At 37.7% G+C, this 24670-nt stretch overlaps 1 protein-coding gene across 2 annotated transcripts in view; it reads left to right on the top strand.

The window, feature by feature from the left end:
- The window catches only part of LOC126469985 (mucin-6-like), a 283915-nt gene that overhangs the window by 225284 nt on the left and 33961 nt on the right, over positions 1-24670 (top strand). For both annotated transcript variants that reach the window (XM_050097429.1, XM_050097430.1), the window contains exons 6-10: positions 2684-2860; positions 13101-13245; positions 16991-17083; positions 19218-19354; positions 23417-23544. In XM_050097429.1, the coding sequence (XP_049953386.1) occupies positions 2684-2860; positions 13101-13245; positions 16991-17083; positions 19218-19354; positions 23417-23544 (680 nt within the window). The remainder of the gene's footprint in view (positions 1-2683; positions 2861-13100; positions 13246-16990; positions 17084-19217; positions 19355-23416; positions 23545-24670) is intronic.

Here is a 24670-nt window from a genome sequence, read left to right on the forward strand (position 1 = left end):
CAAGGTGGGAGATGCTGAAAAAGTTAAAACAAAGTAAGATAAACGATATTTTGATAAATGGCATGCATGATGATGTTACAAACTTTTATAGATGATGGAGAAGGGTAAATGTATCAATTAGTGGTAAAGGACCCCAGTCTGGAGATGACCAAGTCAAAAGTTATAAGCGAAACTCATTCTCATAACTCTGACAGTGGACCTCTTTAATGCAAGCTCTTTGTTTTCCATATTTTGGGAGGAGATAATATGAGCCAAAACTAGAAAAAAAAGTCCAGTAGACATGGGCGCTAAAGAGCATATCTTACAATTTGGTCATCTGAGATACAGGGAAACACATCTCTTCCACTGAACAAGTGTTCATAGCTCTTAAAGTATGCACTTTAGAGCCCATGTTTACTGAACATTTTTTCTTGTTTTTGTCCATACTACCTCCTCCCAAAATATGGAAAACAAAGAACTTGCTGTAGAAGTGATCCACTGTCAGCGGTATCACAATAATTTTCATTAAAAGCTTCAGACTCGGTCATTTCCAGACCAGGTCCCCTTATGTCAAATTAATACATCTCCCCTTCCTCATAATCTCTGAAAGTTTGTAACATCATCGTGAAATCAGCCTGTATAAGCCAGTGGTGAGTTATCATAAGACAAGTCATAATGAGGTGGCAACAGAGGGGTTGGAGGGGTATGTTGTTGACAAATTTCCACCATCAGAGTTTAGACACACATATACCAATGTTTGTATACAACTCCTGTTCACTCTAAATAACTCTCATTGATTTCTCTTTTAGCATTGCTATCATTACCTTTTTATTTCCTAATTTTTTGCATATTAACTTATTTGCGTTATTTGTCTCTTACCTGGAGTGCACACCAGACTGCAGTATTTTCATTCCATTTAATTTTATTGCTAGGACCTGATTATCTTTACCTATTGCCAGGTTTAGGACATTTTTTCTTCGAGTGTCTATTTCTTTGGCTGCCTTTTGTACTCAAAATTCTTGCAATTGAGAGCTTAGTATTGTCATCTTTTTCTTTTTGCTGATCATATATTTTTATTTTTGGTCTGATACAATTACTTTTGTGTTTTTGAAAACTGTTTCTACTATATACACTGATCAGCCAGAACATTATGACCACCTACCTAAAAACCAGTATGTCCACTTCTGGCACAGTTAACAATGGTGATATGTCATGGCATGGAAGCAGTGAGGCCTTGGTACATCGCTGGAGGGAGCTGGCACTGTATCTTCATACACAAGTCACCTAATTCCCATGAATTCTGGGGAGGGGGGGGGGGGCAATGAGCTCTGGCACTATGTTATATCACATCCCAGATGTGTTCGATTGGGTTCAGATTTGGCAAATCTGGGGGCCAGCACATTAATTGCAACTAACTGTTGTGTTCTTCAAACCACTCTCTCACACTTGTGGCCTTGTGACATGGCACATTGTTTTGTTGAAAAGTGCCACTGCCATCAGGAAACGTGATCATTGTGAAGGGGTATACATGGTCTGCAACCAGTGTACAATACTCCTTGGCCATCATAGTGCTTTACACAAACTCTACTGGATGCACAGATGCCAATTTAAATGTTTCCTAGAGTATAATGGAGCCACTGCCAGCTTATTTCCATCTCGCAGTACAGGTGTCAAGGAGCTGTTCCCCTGGAAGATGACAGATTCGTGCCCTCCCATTAGCATGATGAAGAAGACATCAGGATTCATCAGACCATATGACACTCTGCCACTGCACCAATGTCTGGTGCCAAAGGTCACATGCCCATTACAGTCAAAGTTGCCGATGTTGCAGTGTTAACATTGGCACATGCATGGGTCGCTGTCTGCGGAGGCCCATTGTTAGGAGAGTTTGGTGCACTGTGTATTCAGACACACTTATACTCTGCCCAGTATGAAAGTCTGATCTTAGTTCTGACTCAGTTTGCCACCTGTCCTGTTTTACTAGTCTGCCCAGCCTGCAATGTCCAACATCTGTAATGAGGGGTGGGTGGCCGCACAACCCCACCATGTGTGGACGTGGTTTCATCTTGGGTTTGACTTGTGCTTTGTAGATACTCACCACAGCACTCCTCGAAGTCCCAACAAGTTGTGCAGTTTCTGAAATGTGAGCCTTCAGGCCATCACAATCTGCCCTCAGTCAGACTCAGATAGATTGCGCAACGTCCCCTTTCTACACGTAGACGGCTTGCTCACTGATACTACATGCACTGTCTGTGTGTCTGACTAGCAGTCATTCTTCACCAGGTGACGCTGCTATTGCCTGGATGGCAATAGGTCCTGGTGGTCATAATGTACACACACACAAAAAATATATATAGCACTTTTTCTGCTGCTGGTTGCTGTTTATTTTTATAGTATTACCTTTCCCACAGAGATATTGTAGTTTTCTCTTTATAGGTTTGCAATCAGTCTGAATCCACATTTTCTGCATCTTAACTACTATTTTATATGTTTGTTGCTAGCTCCAATAGAATCCAGAGTGGTCAGAAAACCATTTTTTGGCATATTATTGATTTGGCTCTCCTTCTGTGTATATGCTCATTTTCTTTGCAATTATTCATTTTGAACACATGTTACTTTTTCTTAGAAATTTTTGCAATGGCAGTAATGTTTACAGACATTGTTTGTGTTCCTGTTGAAGATGATATTATGATTTTTTCTTCAGGTACAGACCTTACATATAACGTTTACAGGCCAAGACCAGGTATAGTTCTTGATGACACAGAATACAAACCCACTAAGCCAACTATTGCAGCTGGGGAGATATTTGATGTTACAGTTACTGCAATACAGGGTCCTGGAGGAAGTGTGAACAGTGATGGAAGACCTCACAGACATCCAGGTTAGTAGTTCCTATGCTTGAGTAGTGTATCAACATTACATTCTGATTTCTTTGGGATATAATGGTTACGCATTTGTGAAAAAGGAGAAGGAGGATTTCAGGCAGAGATTCCACATGAATGAAGTTTTGTGCACATACTATATGGGTTGCACTATATGACCACTGTTACAGAGTCATATATGCATGAATTTATGGTCTTCAGTACCCATTTCAGAATCTTGTGTCACCTCCACTAGGTACATTGCTATCCTGCATCTGTGCACATAGATAATTATGAGACATTATTATAGGAGATTGTGTTCCAAGTCAAATCACCTGTTGTACCAACTGTATAAAGTCTGTTGTCAACACTTCAGACCAAATCACATCTCACAAATGATTGGTACATAGGGTGACATGGAGAGTGTGTGCACACTCATTTTCTATCTGTAGGAGTACATTCCTCTGATGTTACTAGAATGTCAACAGAAATAGTCGAACAATGCAATGGGTATCCTGCTATTTTCATTGTTCCCCAACAGATACCTGAGATTTATGGTAATATTAGGCTGTTCTTTCCAACACCATGGTGCACTGGGTTGCTACAAATATTGCTAACTATTACACTTGTGTCATTGCCCCACTACGTAGGTCAGTGCCTCCATTACAGACAACCACTGCTGCCAAGGCAAAGTTATCATGGAACACAATTCTTGGCTACTGGCTAAAATTCTGTTAGACTTTTTTCTAATGTTTTTTCATATTAACTGGGTAAACAGGTGATTTGATTTATTTATTTTTCCAGGAATCACCTCAAAATGATATAGGTTTCGTCATCATAATACAATAAAAATAAATGGCTCAAAACGTACATACACATAGAATAAATCAGTATATTTTCACTAGGATATGACAGGTGATCATTTGTGGTCTTGCTGAAGGAACCACCGTGGCATTTGCTTGAAATGATGTAGAAAAACCACAGAAAACATAAACCAGGATGGTCTGTCAGAGTAAACTATATCTTCTTAAAAATGATGCCAGTGTCTCTCCTCATCCATTTTTACAATATTCTTTGATTTACACACAGTTTTCACCAGATAACTTACTCTGAGATGGCAAAAGTCAAGGGGTGCCTCCTAATATCATGTTGGACCTCCTTTTGCTAGGCATAGTGCAGCAACTCAACATGGCATGGTCTCTTCAAGTGATTGGAAGTCCCCTGCAGTAATACTAAACCCTGCTGCCTCTATAGCCATCCATATTTGTGGAACTGTTGCCAGCACAGGATGTTGTGCATGAAGTGACCTCTCTATGATGTCCTATAAATGTTGATGGGACTCATGTTGGGTGATTTGGGTGGCCAAATAATTCACTTGAACTGTCCAGAATGTTCTTCAAACCCATCACAAACAATTGTGACCCATTGACATCCAGGAATGGCTGTAAATGATCTCCAAGAAGCCGAGCATAACCATTTCCAGTCAATGATGGGTTCAGCTGGACCACAGGATGCAGTCCAGTCCATGTGAACACAGCCCACACCATTATGGAGCCACTGACAGCTTGAATAGTGCCTTGTTGACATTTTGGGTCCATGGCTTCGTGGGGCCTCTACCACACTCAAACCCCACCATCAGCTCTCACCAACTGAAACTGCGACTCATCTGACTAGGTGAGTCATCTAAGATGCAACCAACATGATCACAAGCCTAGGAAAGGTGCTGCAGGTGATGACATGCTGTTAGCAAAGGCACTTGTTTCAGTTATCTGCTGCCATAGCCCATTGACACACCACACTATCCTAACAGATATGTTCATCGTACATCCCACATTGATCTCTGCTGTTATTTCATGCAGTCTTGCTTGTCTGTTAACACTGACAACTTTACACATTGTGTTGTCTGTGAGGAAGTTAGTGCCTGAAATTTAGTATTCTCGGTACATTCTTGACACTGTGGATCTTGGAATATTGAATTCGCTAATGATTTCCAAAATGGAATGTCCCATGCATCTAGCTCCAACTACCATTTCACATTCAAAGTCTGTTAATTCTCTTGTCAGAAATCTTTTCACATGAATCACCTGATTACAAATGACACCTCTGCCAATGCACTGCCCATTTATACCTTGAGTATGCAATACCACCACCATCTGTATATGTTTATGTCATTGTCCAAAGACTTTTTGTCACCTCAGTGTACAGTGTAAAACAGAGTTTTGCACTGCATCACTTCACTCACTAAAGTCACCTGTTTGTGACTCCTGGACAATGAGTATGTTGCTGTGACCCTTACATTTCCTCCAGTCTGTTTGGAAAACTGACTCCAGGCCCATAAACATGCAACTATACCCTATGCACATCTTGATGCCTTCCCCTCAATCCACTTGAAAAACTAAGTCCGCATCCCCCTAAGACAAGTGAGATGCTGAGCTCATGAGAATGACTAGACACTACTGTCATGCACTATAAATCTTAGTATATAATTTTCTTATAAAAGCATTACATTGAGATCATGGGTTGCAGGTGACAGTTTGTTGTAGTTGTCCCCTTTCATTACTAACCACTGCACTGAATCCTCTAAATAATCTTTAATTGTGCAGCATGTATTAATTATGAAAGAGGTTTCAGCTGCATTTTTGGACAGATGTATTTTAGTAATCTTTTTGACCTCCTTGGTCAGTTTATTATATAGTGTCATTTAACTGATCGAAAATGCTGTTTGGAGTATTTTGTTTGTTGTAAATGAAAGTCCAGACTGACTTTTGTTAAGTGATTATGTATAGAAATATTAATGAAATACTTAGTAATGTTTCTCATGATTTGCACAACAGTTTGGTAGATATACTCACTTGGCACAATAAGGACTTTTTTAAAAATAGATCTTTATAATGATCCTGATTACTATTCTGTTTATTATTTTCATGGCCCTTTTCTGCAGAATATTAGTTGTTTCCAAGTTTTGTGCGTTTGATCCCCAGGAAAGCATCTCATAGCTAAGAACTGAAAGTACATAGGAATAGGATGTCGTCAAAAGATGTTGGCTGTTATGGACTTGTGACAGAACCATAAGAGCATAACATACTGATGACATTCTTTTTGCTACTTTCTTTGGGTGTTCATTCCATGTTAAGTGACAATAAGTATTTGTCCCTAAAAGCTAAGTATTTGTTACACGATGGTCAGCAGCGTCAAAAGCCTTGTACAAGTCAGAATATGCCTGGAACACAGTCATCCATGTCAAGAGCTTAAATTATCATATTAGTGAACTCTGTAAAGATTGATATTGTATGTCTTCCACTTCAGAAACCAAATTGTGCTTTGCTGAAAAGGTTGTGTTTCTCCATCTAACTTATTGGTCTGTCTTTCATGATCGATTCAATTATTTTTGACAGTGTAGACAGTAGTGAAACTAGCCTGTGGTTTTCAATACTCTCCACATTACCTTTCTTTAGTAAGGGCACAACTTATGTGTGATAACTAATGCAGTGAAAACCAACTGGGAAAAGGAAACTGTGGAAGACCTCAAGAAACTGAACTTCTCCACAGAAGACATGTCAGACAGGGAAAAATACAGAGAAAAAATACAGAAAACAGAAATTTCAGCAAGCACCCAAAGAGAAGAAAATGCGAAAAAGTGGCCAGAAGAGAGATAGAAAAAACACACTGAATATATGAGGGTTTTTGGAAAGAAAAAAGAAACAGACAGAAGAAAATACCATGAAAATTGATTGTATTGTAGCACTGCCTTAAGGGGGAATTAACAACAACAACAATGAAAATAATAATAATAAAACATGGCTACTGTTGCACATTTATAAAACTGGCTTTTTTCTGTGCCGTGGCTCACCTCAAGTCTGTTGGTCTTATGAAGCTCACGCTGGCTGTGTGGTAACTGACAAGCTTTTGGGAGTTAGTTACCAATTGTACCACAAGGTAGAACTGCCTTCTGATCTATATTAATTTAATAATGAAATTGCTTTATTTGTGGTAATGTGTTTTACAAGTCTTCATACTTTAGTACATCATTTGGCAATATTCAGCTCAGAGCATAGTTTTTATATATTTGAAATGTAACTATAAGAACAAATGCAAATTTTACAATGATGACAGTATGTTGAGACAAAATATGTGTAATCCTGAAGTTTTATATGGTTGTTCTATAAATATCATTGTAACACAGATTTAATGAAAATTAATTACCATGTTTAGGAGAAATCCACTTATTGCTGCTATCCAAAAAGACAATAAAATCATGTTTTATAATTTAACTTTGAATGTTTGTAATTCTGAAGTGTGTTTGTCGCTTGGTTCTGGGGGTGGGGGCAGAGGGCAAACCATACCACTGCCCAGATGGCAGGTTTTTAGGGGTGGCAAGATCTTAAATTTTAATATGGTTCCGAAAAGATGAATTAAACAAGACAATGAAAGTTTCACGTAAATGAATAAATGTGTGAATAAGTTGAAAATATGAGTCGTTCGTAAAATGTAGTGTCTTACTGGAAAATGTCTTTGATACTGTGAGACAGGTGAGAAATGAAGCACTGGAATTGGTTATTTTGGGTGTATCTTTCAAAATAGCAAAGCTTGCTAGTATTAGTGTTTCCACCTCAGTTTCTACCATGCACCTACACAACTCTTAAAATGTACCTAAGTCAGCATGGAAGCTCCTACAACTGTGGAAACCTTTGTATTATAAATAAATAAAAATAAATGTCAGCATATGATGCCCTAACAGTTCCTAAACACCCCACCTTAAACACCTGTAGCAGTATCACTGAGAAAAACACTTTGAAACAGATGAATAAAGAATAAGTAAAATATGCAATGCACACCACATTCCATAATCTTTTGGATCCACAAGTTACGATTAGAATGTCATTTACATGTGGGTAGATGCATGCCTCTATCCCCCACTACTCCCTCTCATCTGGGTCTGCCATTAATATACCATTTGCACTGCTCTTCTTCTTGCCACACACATCTAAATTAATTTTTTGTGCATTGTTTGTAACTTCTTTTCACTTCTTCCTCATTCCCTTTTCTTTCTTGATTATGGAGCCATAATGAACAGAATGATGCCACAAAGGCATCAGTTTATGCAGTTTAATTCTCTTATTTGGTGAGAAAAAAATCTGATTCCTTTTCTGTGGCTACATGGTGCTGGGTAGTCTTGAATGGGCATACACTGATGAGTCCAAATATTATGACCACCTGCTTAATGGTTTGTTTGTCTGTATTGCAAGGAAAATACCTCAGTAATTCTGCATATCACAGATCCAACAATTTGTTGGTAGATTTGTGGAGGTATGCGGCATTAGATGTCTACACTCAGGACACATAATTTGCATAAATAATGGGTCACTGATTTGCGTACACAGTGATGGTGCCCAATAGCGACCCAGATAAGTTCCATAGGATTTACATCAGGTGAATTTAATTGCTAAGATATCAACATGAGTTCACTATAATGCCCCTCAATCCACTGTAACATATTCTGGCTCTGAGACAAGGACAATTATAATGCTGAAAGATGACATCACCATCGGGGAAGACATCAAACATGAATGGATGATGCAAGTGGTTTGCAGCTGTCAGTGTGTCTTCAATTACTACCAAAAGTCCCATGCAAGTGCAGGAGAGTGTCTCCCATAGCATAATGCTGCAACTGCCAGCCTCCGTCCATGGCACACTGCACATTTCAAGCTGCCATTCATCTCAGTGATGGCACTTGTGGAGATGACCATTGACCTAGTTTAGCATAAATGTGGTTCACCCAAAGAGCCAACATGTTTCCTTTGATTGAAGGTCAAATCCTGATGGCTCCATACCCTCTGCAATTGTAATTGATGAAGTCGTTGGGTCAACATGTGAATTCATAGGGGTGGTTTGGTTGTGGAGCTCCATGTTCAACAGTGTATGATGAACAGTGTGCTCTGAAACATTTGTGTGCACCAGCATTGTGTTCATTCAGAAGAGATGCCACAGATCACCATCTATCGTTCTTTACAGAGCAGACAAGCCTTCGAACCTCACATTCTGTGAAGAGTCGTGGACGTCCAACCATTTAACTCCTGATGGTAGTTTAATTGTCAATCTACCTCTTTCTGTAGATGCTCGTGACAGTAGCATGTGAACATACTCATCCACAGTCTTTGCTAGGGTGGTCCCCCATCTGTCTCTGCTGCACATATGTAGTTTTCATAGCATGTTACATGCCCGCAACATCACCAGATGGAATCCAACTGCGCGGTGGGCATTGGTCATAATGTTCTGTCTTATCAATGTATATCTGCTCTAACACTGAAGCCATTGGGTAAAACAAGATTGGAATGTAGGGTTGATGCAGTTGCTGCTCTTAAGTATAACATGGGAGAAGTCTATAATACATTGGTTGAAATAACTGGACAGAATGGTTGCACATGAGGTTGGGAGATGGGCAAACCTTAGCCGTAATTTTTCATTTCTTTGTTCAGTGGTGATATTCTATGATACACTACACCACATCATTTTTGCAGCAAAAGCACTCAAAGTACACTAAATGACAGTTACTTATGGAGAAATTGAACTTGCTGAGGAACAACAGCCACTTACTATGAAAGAGGTAACACTCAACCAGTGATAGTAAAAGGAAATGTAGAAGGTAGGACGTGTTAACTACAGCAAAGCCTGTGTACGAGTGCTCTGTATGCATTTGACAGTTCATACAGTACAGTGTTTGATGAAGATTGTTGTTGTAACTAGTAGTGCAACATTCTGTTTGTTATGGCAACGTGTCTGCAAGACATCCTTTGAGTACTTATGATAGTGAACAAGCAGTTGAATGCTCAAAGATGGTCAAGGTGTCACTACTGTTGCCACAGTAGTGGGAGTGTCTAAAAGTGTCATCTCGCAATTAAAAAAGGCTGCTGAAGGTGGAAAATGTTATGGGAAAGCATACTGGTGGTTGTAGATGGATAACCACACTGTAAGATGATTTATACATAGCCTTAGTGGCAAAAAGGAATACACATCTCGGTCCTAGGCAGATTGCTGCAGACCTTGTAACCACTAACCATACACCTGTCTCTACCAGAACTGTTTTTCAGCAATTAAATCAGGCTAGCATGTATGCTTGGGACCCTGTTAAATGCATCCCACTACAAACACACCATTGATGAGAAAGAGTTTATTGGTGTTGGGAGCATGCTGGTTGTGTTCAACGACAGCGATCCAGAGTGATGTTCTCTAACAAATATCACTTTACTGTGGCAAGGGAATCTGGCTACCAGTTGCTGTGGAGAGAGAGGGGAGCATGTTATACAGCACATAAAGTTCATAACTGTCATCGGTATGGCAAAGGCATTATGGTGTTGCCAGGCATTATGCACAATGGTGGAACACTGTTACATATCTTTGCACAAGGTACTATTACAACACAGCAGTATTGTAGGGAGATTATTCTGGACCATATCCATCAGTTTATGGGTGTGGTATGCCCCATATTTCTGTTTGTGGATGACAGTGCCCACCCATACAGGAGTGCTGAAGTGTCCAACAAACTGAAGAGTGAATATATTGAATGTTCGGAATTGCCTGTACACTCCCCAGACTTAAATGCTATAGACATATAGCATAGCTGGGATGCTCTTGGCAGCAGTGTTTCTCAACTGATACCCCTCCTCGAACTGTGCAATAACTGAAAACCACCTTGAAAGAAGAGTGTGTATCAAACACTAATATTATTTACATCTATTATCCTGCTTTCCCATGAGGTGAAATCTATTTTTCATTATAAATATACCACTCCACCTCCATTATGTATGTCCTGTGTTGTCAATCATAGCCTGTGATTATTCCTGTCCAAGCATATCCCTGTTTCTTAGCAATTGGCAAGCAGTGCGTCACCACAGATATATTGAAAACTATTGACTTGCTCAGAAAGACAACAGAGTTTTTCACAAACTATCTGGAGGACTTCAAATTCTGAGATTACCCACTATTTGCTAAGGAACTGACAACTCAGTATAGAAAACCCAGTAGATGGTACAATGCAGAAACAAAAGAGACTGAAGAGGAGACATTTCCAGTATGAGGAAGAAGATGAAAAAATTCAAGATCCACAAATGCAGTGCAAAACAGATGTTTACATTAAAGTATTTGATGTGCACTCAGTGGGAGCTTTCAACAGCTCATAAGTCACAGTGATGTTTTTTAGTGACATGTCACCTGTCATTGTAAGTGCCATTTGTTTCAAACTGTTCTGCAGTTTTAATCATGAACAGGCTACGAACATCAGTCTTATCAGTTTTAAAGATGGACTTTAATTGGTCTCAGTGTTAGCAAAGCCTGGTAGCACACCAAGTGAAACTGTAAATCTCATATGTGAGTATAGTTTTGTGCCCAATGTAAACGTAACCCCATGAATTTTGCCAACACAACCAGTGACAGTGTCAAATGGGAAAAGAAGTTTTTCAACGCTTAAACTGGTTAAGACAAACCTGAGGTTGACAATGGATCAGGCACAACTGTGGGGGCTGGCAATGGTGTCAATTGGACATGAGAGCTTGCTGAATGTTTGGATTTCAACGAAGTCATACAGGAGTTTGCTGATACCAAAGCAAGAAAAATATCTGTAATATAAGGCAAGCACATAAACATGTATTCATAATTAATTTTAGTTTTGATTTATTTATGTATGTCATGCATTTTAATTCATTTACTTAATAAAGATTTGTTGCAGGTAAGCCTACAATTGTTTTGTCTAACAATGAAATAAGTTGCCAAATGTCACCTACCTGTGCAAACCCAATGTTGGAGGTACTATTTCACGTACTATAGTATGTTTACTTTTCGTTGTTTGCTGAGACCCATAGTTCTGTTGGGAATCCATTGACATAGTTTGAAACATTTCGTGCCTGTTGCAGTTTTACCATCATATGCAATCTGCAGCTGTTCAGCACTGCAGTGAACAGTTGTTCAGTGTGCAGTGAACAACTGTGCATTTCTTTCTTTGTCTTTGTGCTGTGCTATGAATATATAGTACATGTGAAGATAAATGTGTATACATGTGAAGATAAATCTGCATATAAATATGTGCTTTCACAAAACCTGTCTTGCACTAGTATTGTGAGAACTCTACTCGCCTACACTCTCCTCGGCAATTGTGGTGCTCATCCTTCTTCACTGCATGCTCCTTGCTGCTCAGGAAATGAGAAAAAGCAAACAGATTTTAGTTATATACTCCAAGAGTGATACAACTTCATTCTGGTTGATGTAATCAATTTTTGAGTTGCAATTGATGATATTATACACTATAAACATTTGGTTTCTGCTTCACTGACTGGTATCCTATACCTGGCTCTGGCCTTAAATACTCATTCACATCAAACATGTGTATGAGTAAGTGTGATGCATGAAAGTAAGACATCATAGATGAATGACATTGTGAGAAATGTTGACCATGTCTGAATATGCAAGGTGGGGGGCAGTGGTGGCGCTTGAAATTTCCGCACAAGGTGGCAAAACCACAGAGCCAGCCATGTTCATTGTTTCTGTGGCATACTTATTTGTTATGATAAATGAATCATTATAATATTTTACAAAGAACAACCTTAAATGAATGGTAAGTGAATATAAAAGAATAAGTCAGTCTCATTTTGAAGAGTTTTAAAGTGAAGATGTAATTATATTTTTCTTGGAAAAAGAGAAATACTTTGATTTGTATTTTTTGGACCTCCACTGCTCTTGTAAGACAGAGATCATTATTTGACATTTAGAGACCAGAACCTAATAAGAATTGTTTATCTGATCTGATACTCAATAGATTAAATCTGACAGCATCATACCATTATCAAAAATCTGAAATAAACACCTATGTATTAAAAATATTAACTCGAATAGTAACTGATAGCAGAATATTTATAATGCCATTCCTTAAAGATAGTTTTATGTACAAAAAGTGTTTGAAGAATCCATAATTTTATAGCAACAAGTGAAAAACTAGTCATAATACTGTGCATCACTAAGATGTAAACAGATTGAGAGGGGGGGGGCGGGGGGGGGGGGGGGAATTACAGTTTGTGTGATGTACTCAGTGACTGAATGATTCTACCTTTTCGTTCCAGCAGTAATCACTTATTGGATTAGTTTTTTTATTGGTGTCACTTATTCTTTTCTTCCATTTATTAATGTGTGTACTTCCAATCCAAAATTTCAATAATTTCTTATATTTTTATTACTTTGTCAGTTATTAATTGCATTCTTTCTCTCTATGATCAGAAACTGGTGATGTCTCAGTTATAACTATGCCACAAGAAGGACAACACTTTGTGTCAATAGATGGAAAGCGTACATACATAAACTTGTTTGGTAGCACTACAGATTCTCACAGTGTAGCACCTAGCAGAGTCCACCAATTCCCAGGGTAAGTGTGCAGTACTACATATCTAGCAACAGTAATCTTATTATAGTCACTATAAATGTAACATTTCCCATATAACAAATTAGAATACAATTGTAACTTGTCAAAACAGATTAGCTTTATATTTTTGATCAGCTTCCCATTTTTTTTCTTAATGAGCCATTAAACTAAATTTACTGCATGTGGGACTGTGGCAGGAATTTCCTGGCTGATTGACAGATCTCTTCGTACAAAAAGTAGCACATATACAGTGCTCCCAGGAGGAATGGTCAATATTCAGATATATGATAGGAACAATTATTTGAAACAAAAAGCTTCATATGAATGTATGCCCTACTCTGCATGGTTCCTGATAGAACACATCTAATGTACATTGTTATTTATTTTCTGTGTTATTCAACACATTGTCAGGTTCACACATGTACTCATGTACAACTGTTAGTAATCATTACAACATACACTTCACAAAGTATCAATTGAAAAAATACATATTTTTAACACATTCACCTCTAAGCATTATTGTACATGTCACATTACACCTGTTATACAGTTCACAATAAATGTTCTAATTTCCTGTCATCAACTTCAGTGCATTTGTGCACTCTTGGGAGAATGTGTTGTGTTGCTTGTCTGACTGCCTCTGCGCATTCCCTAACGAAGGAACCAGTGTCCATGATGCGATGAAGCAGTTCATCTTGCATGTTCATCTTTTGTTTGTACACCTCACAAGGGGAGGGTCTGACATGTGTTCACCAGTTTTTCAAGTTTTGCAAAGATATTCTATATTTTAAATAAAGAGACACATTTTTTGGTTGCATGATAGACACTCCCTAATTTTTGAAAAAATCTTGGTCATAGTTGATGACAAGAAATCATATTTTCAATGCTATACATCAAACGACCATCTACATACAACCATTTTTTATATAATGTGGAGTCCAAAGTTAACAATGTTCAGGTTGTTAACATTTTTGTGTTTTCATGCTGTAGCCTGGGTATCCGTCATTCAGTGTGTCGAGCAGAGTGAGGTTGGTTGTTGAGAGGTCAAGGCACTACGCTATCAAACTGCTAGTCCATGTTTGATTCACCATCATGGCATTTTCTTCACTTGATATTATTTTGGTGTGTCTGATAATATTTTGATAACTGGAATACTTGGCTTTGTCTTTTTTGAAGCAAAACATCAGGAAGTGTGATTTGCAATCAAATAAATATATATTACAGTGGACTCATAGTTGCTTTCATCATGATACATTGTACAAAAATACGCCTAAAATATATTATTGCAAAATTCTAACTGATCGTCTGTTCGTGAACTGTCTCACAATCATTGGGGTGAAACTTACAATAGAAACAGGCAAAACATAAATGTTTCTCACACCATTTGTAACACATGAACAAAATCTTACTTCATTGACATGTTTTCCAGTACATTGTTCATGGGCAACATATCAGATTGATGTTGCTAAAAAACAGATTAATCAGATTTCAGTCTTGATACATACCAAAAATATAAAAGCATATCTTGAAATACAGAAGTGGACATCTGGTTATGGACCAATGCATGAATTTTGATAGCATCCACCCTGTCTTGTAATTCTCTGCTCTGTTATGATGCCACATGATTTTGAAGTCATGTGATGAAATTCTGTACCTGTTGAAAAAGTAATGTCACATGGTTAACATAGAGAGAAACGTTTTGGTAGTATTACTTTCACAGTGCAGGTTGGTAGAGCATCACCATTTATGAAGATCCTTACTGTGCATCGTGTGTCATGATGACAATAATTGTCAACACATAATAATACTTATTTGATTATTAATCACACATCCCTATATTGCACTTCAAAAAAAGGAAGTAAGGGTTCCCATTATCAGAATATTATCAAATACTCAAATACACTGAAAAAACATCTAATGAAGAAAGAAGCCACCATCAAGAATCAAACATGGACCAGCAGTCTGGTAGTCTAATGCCTTGAATGGTTAACTGCTGTCCTTGTGCTCTTAGACACAATGAATGATGTGTAGCCAAGCTATAGTGTGAAAACACAAAAATGTTAATAACTTAAACATTGTTAACATTGGATCCCATATTACATTAATAAAAAGTGTTTGTTTTTAGATGATCTTTTGCTGTATAACATTGAAAGCATGATTTTACAGCATCAACTTTGACCGTGATTTTTTAAAAAAATTAGAGAGTGTTTAGCAAAAAGCCAAAATGTGTTTCTTTATTTAAAATGTACAGCACCTTTGCAAAACTTGATAAAAATTGGTGGCCCACATGTCAAACCCTCCCCTTGTCAGATTTCATCAAACCCCATAAACAAAAATCTAATGGCATAAGGTCTGGTGATCTTGGTGGCCAGTTAATTGAACTACCATAACCAATCTAGCAGGTAGGTTAAGTGCATTTGAGGTGTGACCTCACAAGTGTGGTAGAATGTGGAGGAGCTCCATCATACTGGAAGTACATTGCAGTTCATGTGGCCAAAGGAACATCCTTATGGTGTTCAACAAACAAATTTTACAAAAATGCAAGTAGTTCTGTCCGGTCATTTGCTCTTCTAAAATGACTGGACCTATCAGCTTGTTACTGTTCATGCTGAAACAACCACTGACCAAAAAATGAACTTGGAAATTGGTTTCTACTGGAATGTGTGGATTTTCCTTCCACTATTAATGATTATTACATGTGTTATTGATTACATACATTGTAAATATGGTTCTACTAGTGAATAGTGTTAATGGAAGCAAATTACAATTTTCATTTAACCAGCAACAAAATTCAAGTCATGTGGCACTGTAGCCAATGTGAAGATTGTGGACATGTTGTATGTGAAATGAGTACAAGTTTTTTTGCATGCAATGTTTGCCATGCATTCATGGGACATTTATGCATGCAGAAAGTCACTATGTGTAGTTGTAGGACTACACCGCACCATTTCAACAATGTGTAACTGTTCTTGCATGGTTGTTGAACTACATGTTCAGAAGAAAAATGGGAACTTTGAAGAATACTTGCATCATGCAGTGTTCTTAACACACACACACACACACACACACACACACACACACACACACACACACACGGCCACATTGTCATGGCTAACTACATTGTACTGGCACTGCAAGTCAGCTGGGGTGAATGGTTGTATCGGGTGGAATGAGTGGAGTAGAAAGGAGTTGGGGCAGAAGTTTTACAGGAAAGGTGGCTGATGTCCAGGATGAAGATGCAGCAAGCGCACACAATTGGAGTATGGCATTAGTGAGCTTGCTGTGGCATAAGCAGGTGGAGTTATGTGTAGCACCTAATTATGTGGAGGAGTGAACTAGGAGTGGGAGATAAAACAGAGGAGAAGGGAGATTTCAGGACTGAAGAAAGTGTTGAAGAACTGTTCCCATTGATATAGTTCAGAGAAGATGGTGATGATGTGAACAAATGACATGGTTTGTGAAACAGCCATTTAAGTCAAGTATGCTGTGACCAGCTGTATGTTCTGCTACTGGGTGGTCAGCTGAGCACTTGGCTACAATTTGGTTGTGACAACTCATTTGGATGGACAGTTGCTTGGTACTCGCATCTACATAGAAGGCTGTATAGAAGTTACAGCAGAGCTGGTACATGATATACGAACATTCAATAATCACACATCCAAATGGCGTTACTTATGGTATTTATTTATGTTTAAATGTAAATTATCATGGAAAAAAGAATAACATTTGGAAATGTCATTTGTTTTAGATTTGCTGTACCTGAAGATCAACCAACAACACCTTCACATCAAGTACTGAGCAGACGTCCATTTACAAGACGACCTACTCAGACTCCAGTGAGGTGAGAAACTTTTGATCACTACTCCATAAAGCAAAACTCCTGTACTCACTGTAGTTTATAGCTTTTTTTTGTTCCTTCACTCACATGTGATCGAGTATGAGAATAATTTTGTGCTACATTAGAATACAGGGTGTTCCAGGAGGAATGGTCAGTATTTAGGGATATGACATGAATAATCATTCAAAGCAAAACATTCCAGTAAACATGTGCTCAAAAATGCATACCTTAAGAGTTATGAGCACTTCTTCATCTTTGACAGTGTGAAACAAATCTCCTATACTGTAAGCTCTTTGCTTTCCTTATTTTGAGAGGGGGTAGTATGGACCAAAACAAGGAAAAATGTCTAACAATCAGGGTCTCTAAAAGTGTATACCTAAGAGGTTTGAGCACTTGTTCATCCCCACTACTGTGAAACATATCTCTTCTGCCAAACAAGTGCTTGTAGGTCTTAAGGTATGCATTTTAGATCCCATGTTCATGAAACAATTTTTTTGTGTTTTGGTCCATACTACCTCCTCCCCAAATTTGGAAAGCAAAGAGCTTGCAATAGAAAAGATTTGTTTCACAGTATTGAATATGAAGAAGAGCTCATAACTCCTAATGTGTGGTATACATTTTAGAGCTCATATTTACTATACTTTTTTTGCTTTGAATGATGGTTTCTCTCATATCCATCAGTCTTGACCATTACTTCTGTGACACTGTGTATGAAGTGAACCTCATGCTGCTTTCATAGTCTCTTGTGTCTCTTCTGAAAGTCTATAAAATTCCTAAAAGAAACTAAGAAACTAGTTGGATTTAGTGTATGCTGAAATTATCAGTAAAGCAGTAGTAAAACAATAGTTTCACAAAATGGTAATAAATGAAATAGAATTGCACCTATGAGCTATTTAAAGAGTGTGATCAGTTCTGTATCTATGTGCACATCTTTTTTTAAGTTTATCTAAATTACAGGTAGAAGTCTTATGTTCAGCATAATTTCAAGTCTATATCTGGATCACAATAACAAAGTTATTGTCAGTTAGACACAGAAAGGTGCAGTTATCTGTACACTAACATGGCTGTGGCAGCAACAGCAGTGCATTTCAGTTCAGCATATTTTCATATATTTTCTGTTAACCTGTGGCACTGAGTTTGCCTTATCACTTTGATACTCACTTTTGCTATTAGCTACAGGCATTCTTTTCTATATTATAAAAATCAGCACAAAGAAACAAAGCATATGATGAAAATGAATCACAGCAGTAATGTAGCAGTCATAATTGTTATCTGCAGAATAATATGACAACAGTGAAGAAAATGGAAGGCATGGCCTAGTTTCTTCTCTGGTTGGTTGTTAGTGTGATAGCTCTTCTGTCAACAGCCATCATTCAGTCAAGCACATTATTACACTGGTCCAGATATAGAGATGTAGGTCTGTGTACCATTTTATTATGAGTGCACATGACTGATAGCTGCAATATACAGTTTATCTTTGGATAGTATCTTATTTAACAGAAAGAATAGGTCATGAGCGATTGCAACAAAGTAAACTTTTAGTTATGTAGCATGCATGATTCAACTTAATGATTTAGCTACCTTGTTTAGCATGCCCTCTCTTTTCATACTTGATTGTTTATCTTATGCTTCATTGATGCATTTGTATTGTATAACTGACTGGAGCATTGCAAGATAGGAACACGTCTTTGGAGAAGACTGTATTGATTTCCAAGTTCACATGCCCTGTGATGTTAGATTTCAAAGCTTCTCTATAATCACTCCAGATGCCTATCCTTATAGCATGTGTCAAAACACAATGCCCAGTATTTTTCAACACCTTGTCAAATTGATTAAATTATACCTATGTATATAACAATATTCTTACTTTCAGTAGAGTACTAAACCATCATATAAAAATTAGAAAAAAAGGAATGGGAATTTCTTTTTGTTTGCTATGAAATCAAAAGCCTGGAAGAGGCTATTTCTGAAGTGGTGTATGTGATGTTTCTACAAGCATGTGTTCATATTATCTGCTTATTCTGACATTATAATCTGAAAAATTTTAATGTGAATTTCTGCAATTTTCTTGAGAATGTTGAACAACATCATAATCAAAAGTTTGTTCTTACATGGCTATTTCTTTTACTTTTTGTAGGATTGACACATGCATTGTTGGAGATGATTCAACTTGTGATGCTGCACAGAATGAGATATGTCGAACAGAACAAGGTGTATCATCATGCCACTGTCGACCAGGATTCAGCCGACGCAAACATCGTGAACCATGTAGAAGTGAGTTATTGTGTAAAGCTACAGTTGTTTAATACTGATTTTTTTCAGGTGTTGAGATCTAAGTCCTTATTAACAGCTGTATCAGATCTGTGGTGATTGTGAGGATAATTAGCCAAAAGAAATTTAAAACTGAATTATTTGTTATCTAGCTGACTAGATTACTTCGTTTCAAACATCTTAAGTGAATCAAGGGTGTACATGGTAAGGATAGAGCTCTTCAGAGTGATAGGACTGACATGGACATAATTAATGTATAAAAACTGAAGATCTCACAGCACTGAATTGCTGAATAAAAATATGGATTCCTCAAAATCATATTAACCAGTCCCACTTTAGGGAAAAAAAGTATTAGAAAAAGGAACCCACCACCAGGCTCTAAGAAGAAAAACAGTAAATATTTATTGTATTCTGACAGTTTGCATGGAAAAAATGTATTTGTATATATGTCACCAAGGAGAAACCATTTTGTAGTTTGCAGAATGAATTTTCGCTGTGCAGGAGAGTGTGTACTGATTTGGAACTTTCTGGCAGATCACAACTGTTTACCAGACTGGGACTCGAATTTGGAATCTTTGCCTTTTGTGGGCAAGTGCTCTACTAACTGAGTTTTACTTGGATAGCTTTTTGGTAGAGGACTTGCCCACAAAAGGCAAAAATTCCAGAAATTAAGCAATACACATGCTTGATCAATCAAGTAGATCAGCAGCAACTGTCTATCAAAATTTCAAATCTTTGCCTTGGAGAGTACTCGTTGTTCTCAAAACATTTACTGTGGTTAGTGGGCTAATGTGAATAAATGTCCCTCATATCCATACAGATCAGCTTACTAATATTGTTAATTTTATGGCTGGCCATTCCACTGTTTCACTATGGCAGCAACAGTGATTCCGTTTTATGCTTATATCAACAAGGGAAAAATTATTCATTGATATTGTTTTATTATTATCAAGTAAGGAAAATGTAATAACTTAATGGTTTATATTTACATTCTCTGAACTCTGCAGTGTCCAGGATAGTCAGGGTGGTCTACAGGAGATCTTTCTCTGTGAAAGATGGTAAGCACAGCACCAACCGAAGCATGTGACTTTTTCTTTATTTTCTCTGCAGTCACAGTTCACATACCTGTGTTCAAGCAACATTGCCTTACGATGTCCTTGAATCCTACTACATTTAAATATAGTCTGTGCTGCACCTCCCACACCAGTCAGCTTTCATTTCATCCAGTGAGCAGTATTCGCCTGCTGAAGTGAGGTGTCTTCTTCTTTCCTAGTTATATTGTGGCCTTCTCAGTGGGGATGATAATATATTTAGTTGATTTCAGGAAGCTTTTTTGGAACATAAACTGATGCTGAGAAGGGAGGTGACCATGAAGTGGGTGTGCTCTGCCTCTTTTCTTACTGGCAGCCACTTCCTGCTTACAGAGGATGGCATTATTTTAGTTATGGGATTATGGTTTATCATTTGGAGTAGGCTTGATGCAACCTGTAACAAGCTAAGATATTTGGTTGAGATCTGTCTCTACTGCCTGAGATTAGGGAAGAGAGAGAGAGAGAGAGAGAGAGAGAGAGAGAAACATAGAAGCGCGCGCGCACACACACACACACACACACACACACACACACACACATTCATGCACGCACACACGTACAGTGCCATTGCTGACGTACAAATTGTCTGTAGGTGTAACCTTAACTGCAAGTTTGTAAACAAGATTTTTTTGAGTAGAGATTTTCATTTTTCTACACATAGTGTGTTTCTGCCAAGCATTATGCCTAGGTACTTCAAAATGTATCATTATTTTTGTTGGTTTTCTTACCATTCTATATAGAAGTCACATCATGTTCTTCTGTTCCATAGATGAAAGGCAAAGATTTATGTCATTGAATGGTGAGATGTTAGTCTGTTCCTGTTAAAATGACTTGAAGTGTTTCTAAGGGCAGTTATGGAATTTCTGCTCACACATTCAAAGTTTGTGCCCTGGGCAGCTAAGGCTAGGTCATCTGCATACAAGAAGCTTCTTCTTTTTGGATTCCGCAGTGTGTATGTTGATGAAAATTTTAACCGAAAATCTTTCCTGTGGCTGGCAATTTTTCTATACTCTCTCGGAACTGTCAGATGATGTCATGGGAGTAAATGTCAGTGGACTGTACACAGTGGGTGGGTATGGTCCAGTGTTTGCCAATGTGACACTGCAGTTGGAAGGTGCTGACAGGTGTGAATATTACTGAACTGTCAGTTTAATAAGTAATGGCTGCAAAATACTAACACAAATTATTTACAGAACAATGGAAAAACTGGAAGAAGCCAACTTTAGTGAAGATCAGCTTGGATTACAGGGAACTCTAGGAACATGTGAGGCAATAATGACCCTACGACTTATCTTAGAAGATAAGTTAAGGGAAGACTAACCTATATTTGTAGCATTTGTAGACTTAGAGAAATATTTTGACAGTGTTGGATGGAATATTCTCTTTTAAATTGTGAAGGTATCAGTGGTAAAATACAGGGAGCAAAAAGCTATTTACAACATGTACACAAATCAGATGGCAGTCACAAGAGTTGATGGGCATGAAAGGGAATCAGTGGTTGAGAAGAGAGTGAGGCAGGGTTGTAGCCTATCCCTGAAGTTATTCTGTCTGTTACACTGAGCAAGCAGTAAAGGAAACCAAAGAAAATTTTGGAGTATGGATTAAAGTTTAGGGAGAAGAATTGAGATTTGTCAATGACATTGCAATTCTGTCAGAGACAGCAAAGGACTTAGAAGAGCAATTGAGTGGAATGGACAGTGTCTTGCAAGAAGGATATCAGATGGACATCAACAAAAGCAAAACAAAAATAATGGGATGAAGTTGATTTAAACCAGGTGATGTTGAGGGAATTAGATCAGCAAATGAGACATTTAAAGTAGTAGATGAGGTTTGCTATTTGGGCAGCAAAATACCTGATGATGAACAAAGTAGAGAGGATATAAAATACAGGCTGGCAATGGCAAGAAAAGTGTTTCTGAAAAAGAGAAATTTGTTAAAATTGAATATAGATGTGAATGTTAGGAAACCTTTTGTGAAAGTACCATATTTGTGTGGAGTGTAGCCATGTACGGATGTGAAACACATAAGATAAACAGTTTAGACAAAAAGAAAATAGAAGCTTTTGTAATGTGATGCTTCAGATGAATGCGGAAGATTAGATGGGTAGATGACGTAACTAATGAGGAGACCAAGAGATGAATACAAGAAGGAGATTAAGAATGGTATAAGTTGCAGTAGTTATTTGGAGCTTAAGAGGCTTAAGCTGATGACAATAACAACAGCAACACCACTGTTGTTAGTCACCAGTTACTGGTTGTCTTCTCCTGACATATCAAATAAGTTAGGGAATGCAGCTGGGTATTGTCATCAACAAACATCGATATTTCAACATTTGTGCCTTGAAAATGAGGTTTTCACCTGCTGAAATTTTGTCAGTTGTCAAGGATGTTACATGGATGCATTCCTTTAAGTTATCTGAACACTATTTATATGTGTTGATTTCAGAAATTAGTGAGTATCCTGATTCTGGAAACCACATTCTGAGGTTTGTATATCGAAGTGATCCAATAGCCTTTGATTTATAGTTATGACTGCAATTTTCTATCTCTCGTAAAAATGTGCGCTATATGCATATTCTATTGAACAAAGATGGCTCTTCTGCATTTGTGGTGGAGCCTTTGGTGCTGTGTCTTTTATCTTCACTGAAATATCAGTTGTCATCCTGAAAGTGATCCAGATGATGTTCCTGGCCTCTGGTGTGAAAGGTTTAGCTAGCATTACTGTCTTTGATGTGGAATGCCCAAATGCTCCATAGATTCACATTCTCAAGTGGGTTGCAGTTTTTGAGGGAACACCTTTCTTAAATGCACTAGTGTACAACCACAGTACTGTGGGTTGAACATATTCTCCTTAGATTCTAATTATTTTGATGAATAACTCCTCATTTTATAAGTTTGAGGCCGTATTACTTTTTCTTTGTTTTATTTGTTCTTTTATGTATTGTCAAGTATCATTTATCTGACTGGTTTTTCAGGAATTGTGTCTATGGTCTTGTCCCTGCGAGTTGACCGCATGTATGATAAGCGAATTACATGGAATGATGATCTGAGAGACAAAAATTCTGATGAATATCAGCAGTTGCAGTGGGAAGCTAGCCAAGCCGTGAGTAGATTGTGTTGTTTATCACTTGGTATGCAGTTCTGAAACACAACTAAAAAGTAGTATGTGAACATGGATTTTGGCACAGTGGTAGAAATTTATTCTGAATTTCTGTATATACTATACAGTTTTTGCTGTGTTTCAAAATAATTTTATACTAAATCATAAAGTATTACATTTCTTTGTAGTCTTTTTAGTCTTGAATGGACTCTGAAGTTTCAGAGTAATGTTGCATTATTAAATGGTATGACCCTCCATGGGCACATGACACTCACTTGATGAACAATCAAAATGATTAATTAATTTTAAAATAATCGTATGTTTTAATGAGGCATTCATCAATGGATTCAACAATATGGGCTGAATGTAGTTCGAATAAATAAACCAATTACAAGTAGAAATATAATAATGGAAAATCCTGTTTAGGTTTGGTTAGGTGGAGTAAAAGTAACAACCCACTGAATAGTAGAGGTGTTGAGTCATCACAAGGCTTATAAAAATAACTGGATTAAATAAATAATCTCCCCCTCCCCCCTCCCCCCACACACACACACTTGTACAGTGTAGACATACATGTGTGTGTGGTGGTGGTGGTGTGTGTGTGTGTGTGTGTGTGTGTGTGTGTGTGTGTGTGTGTGTAGTTTTCAGTCTTATTTATCTGTCTTTTGATGATTCATTTCCTCACACCTCAGTGAGTTGTTTATCTAAACTCCTTAAATTATTTAATAACAGTAGGCAGTCAGTTCTTACTACTAACCCATTGACTTGTATCCCATAAGACTTCACATTGATTGAGATGAACATTTTCTGCCCATCACTGCCGAAAGTGCCAGTTTCTTATTGAGAAAGACTGACACTCTGCCATGAGTTAAATATTTCTATGTTGCTTTCAAATAACTCCAGTTACGTGGTGGCATAACTTAGTCTGTCATGTAAAGTCACTGAAATTATTTTGTCATTGGTATCGAATATGAGCTAGTGTGCTTCATACAATAAGGATGTAATTTATGCATGTACTTGCAAGCACTGATTTATTTAATTTTCTTAACTTTATTGTCATGTTGTGCTGCAGATTATCATTAGGTATGGACATTTGAAATTATTGCATGCTCTTTAATTGACAGCAAAT

The sequence above is a fragment of the Schistocerca serialis genome, chromosome 3 (assembly GCF_023864345.2).
Source record: "Schistocerca serialis cubense isolate TAMUIC-IGC-003099 chromosome 3, iqSchSeri2.2, whole genome shotgun sequence".
In the NCBI taxonomy this organism is placed as follows: domain Eukaryota; kingdom Metazoa; phylum Arthropoda; class Insecta; order Orthoptera; family Acrididae; genus Schistocerca; species Schistocerca serialis.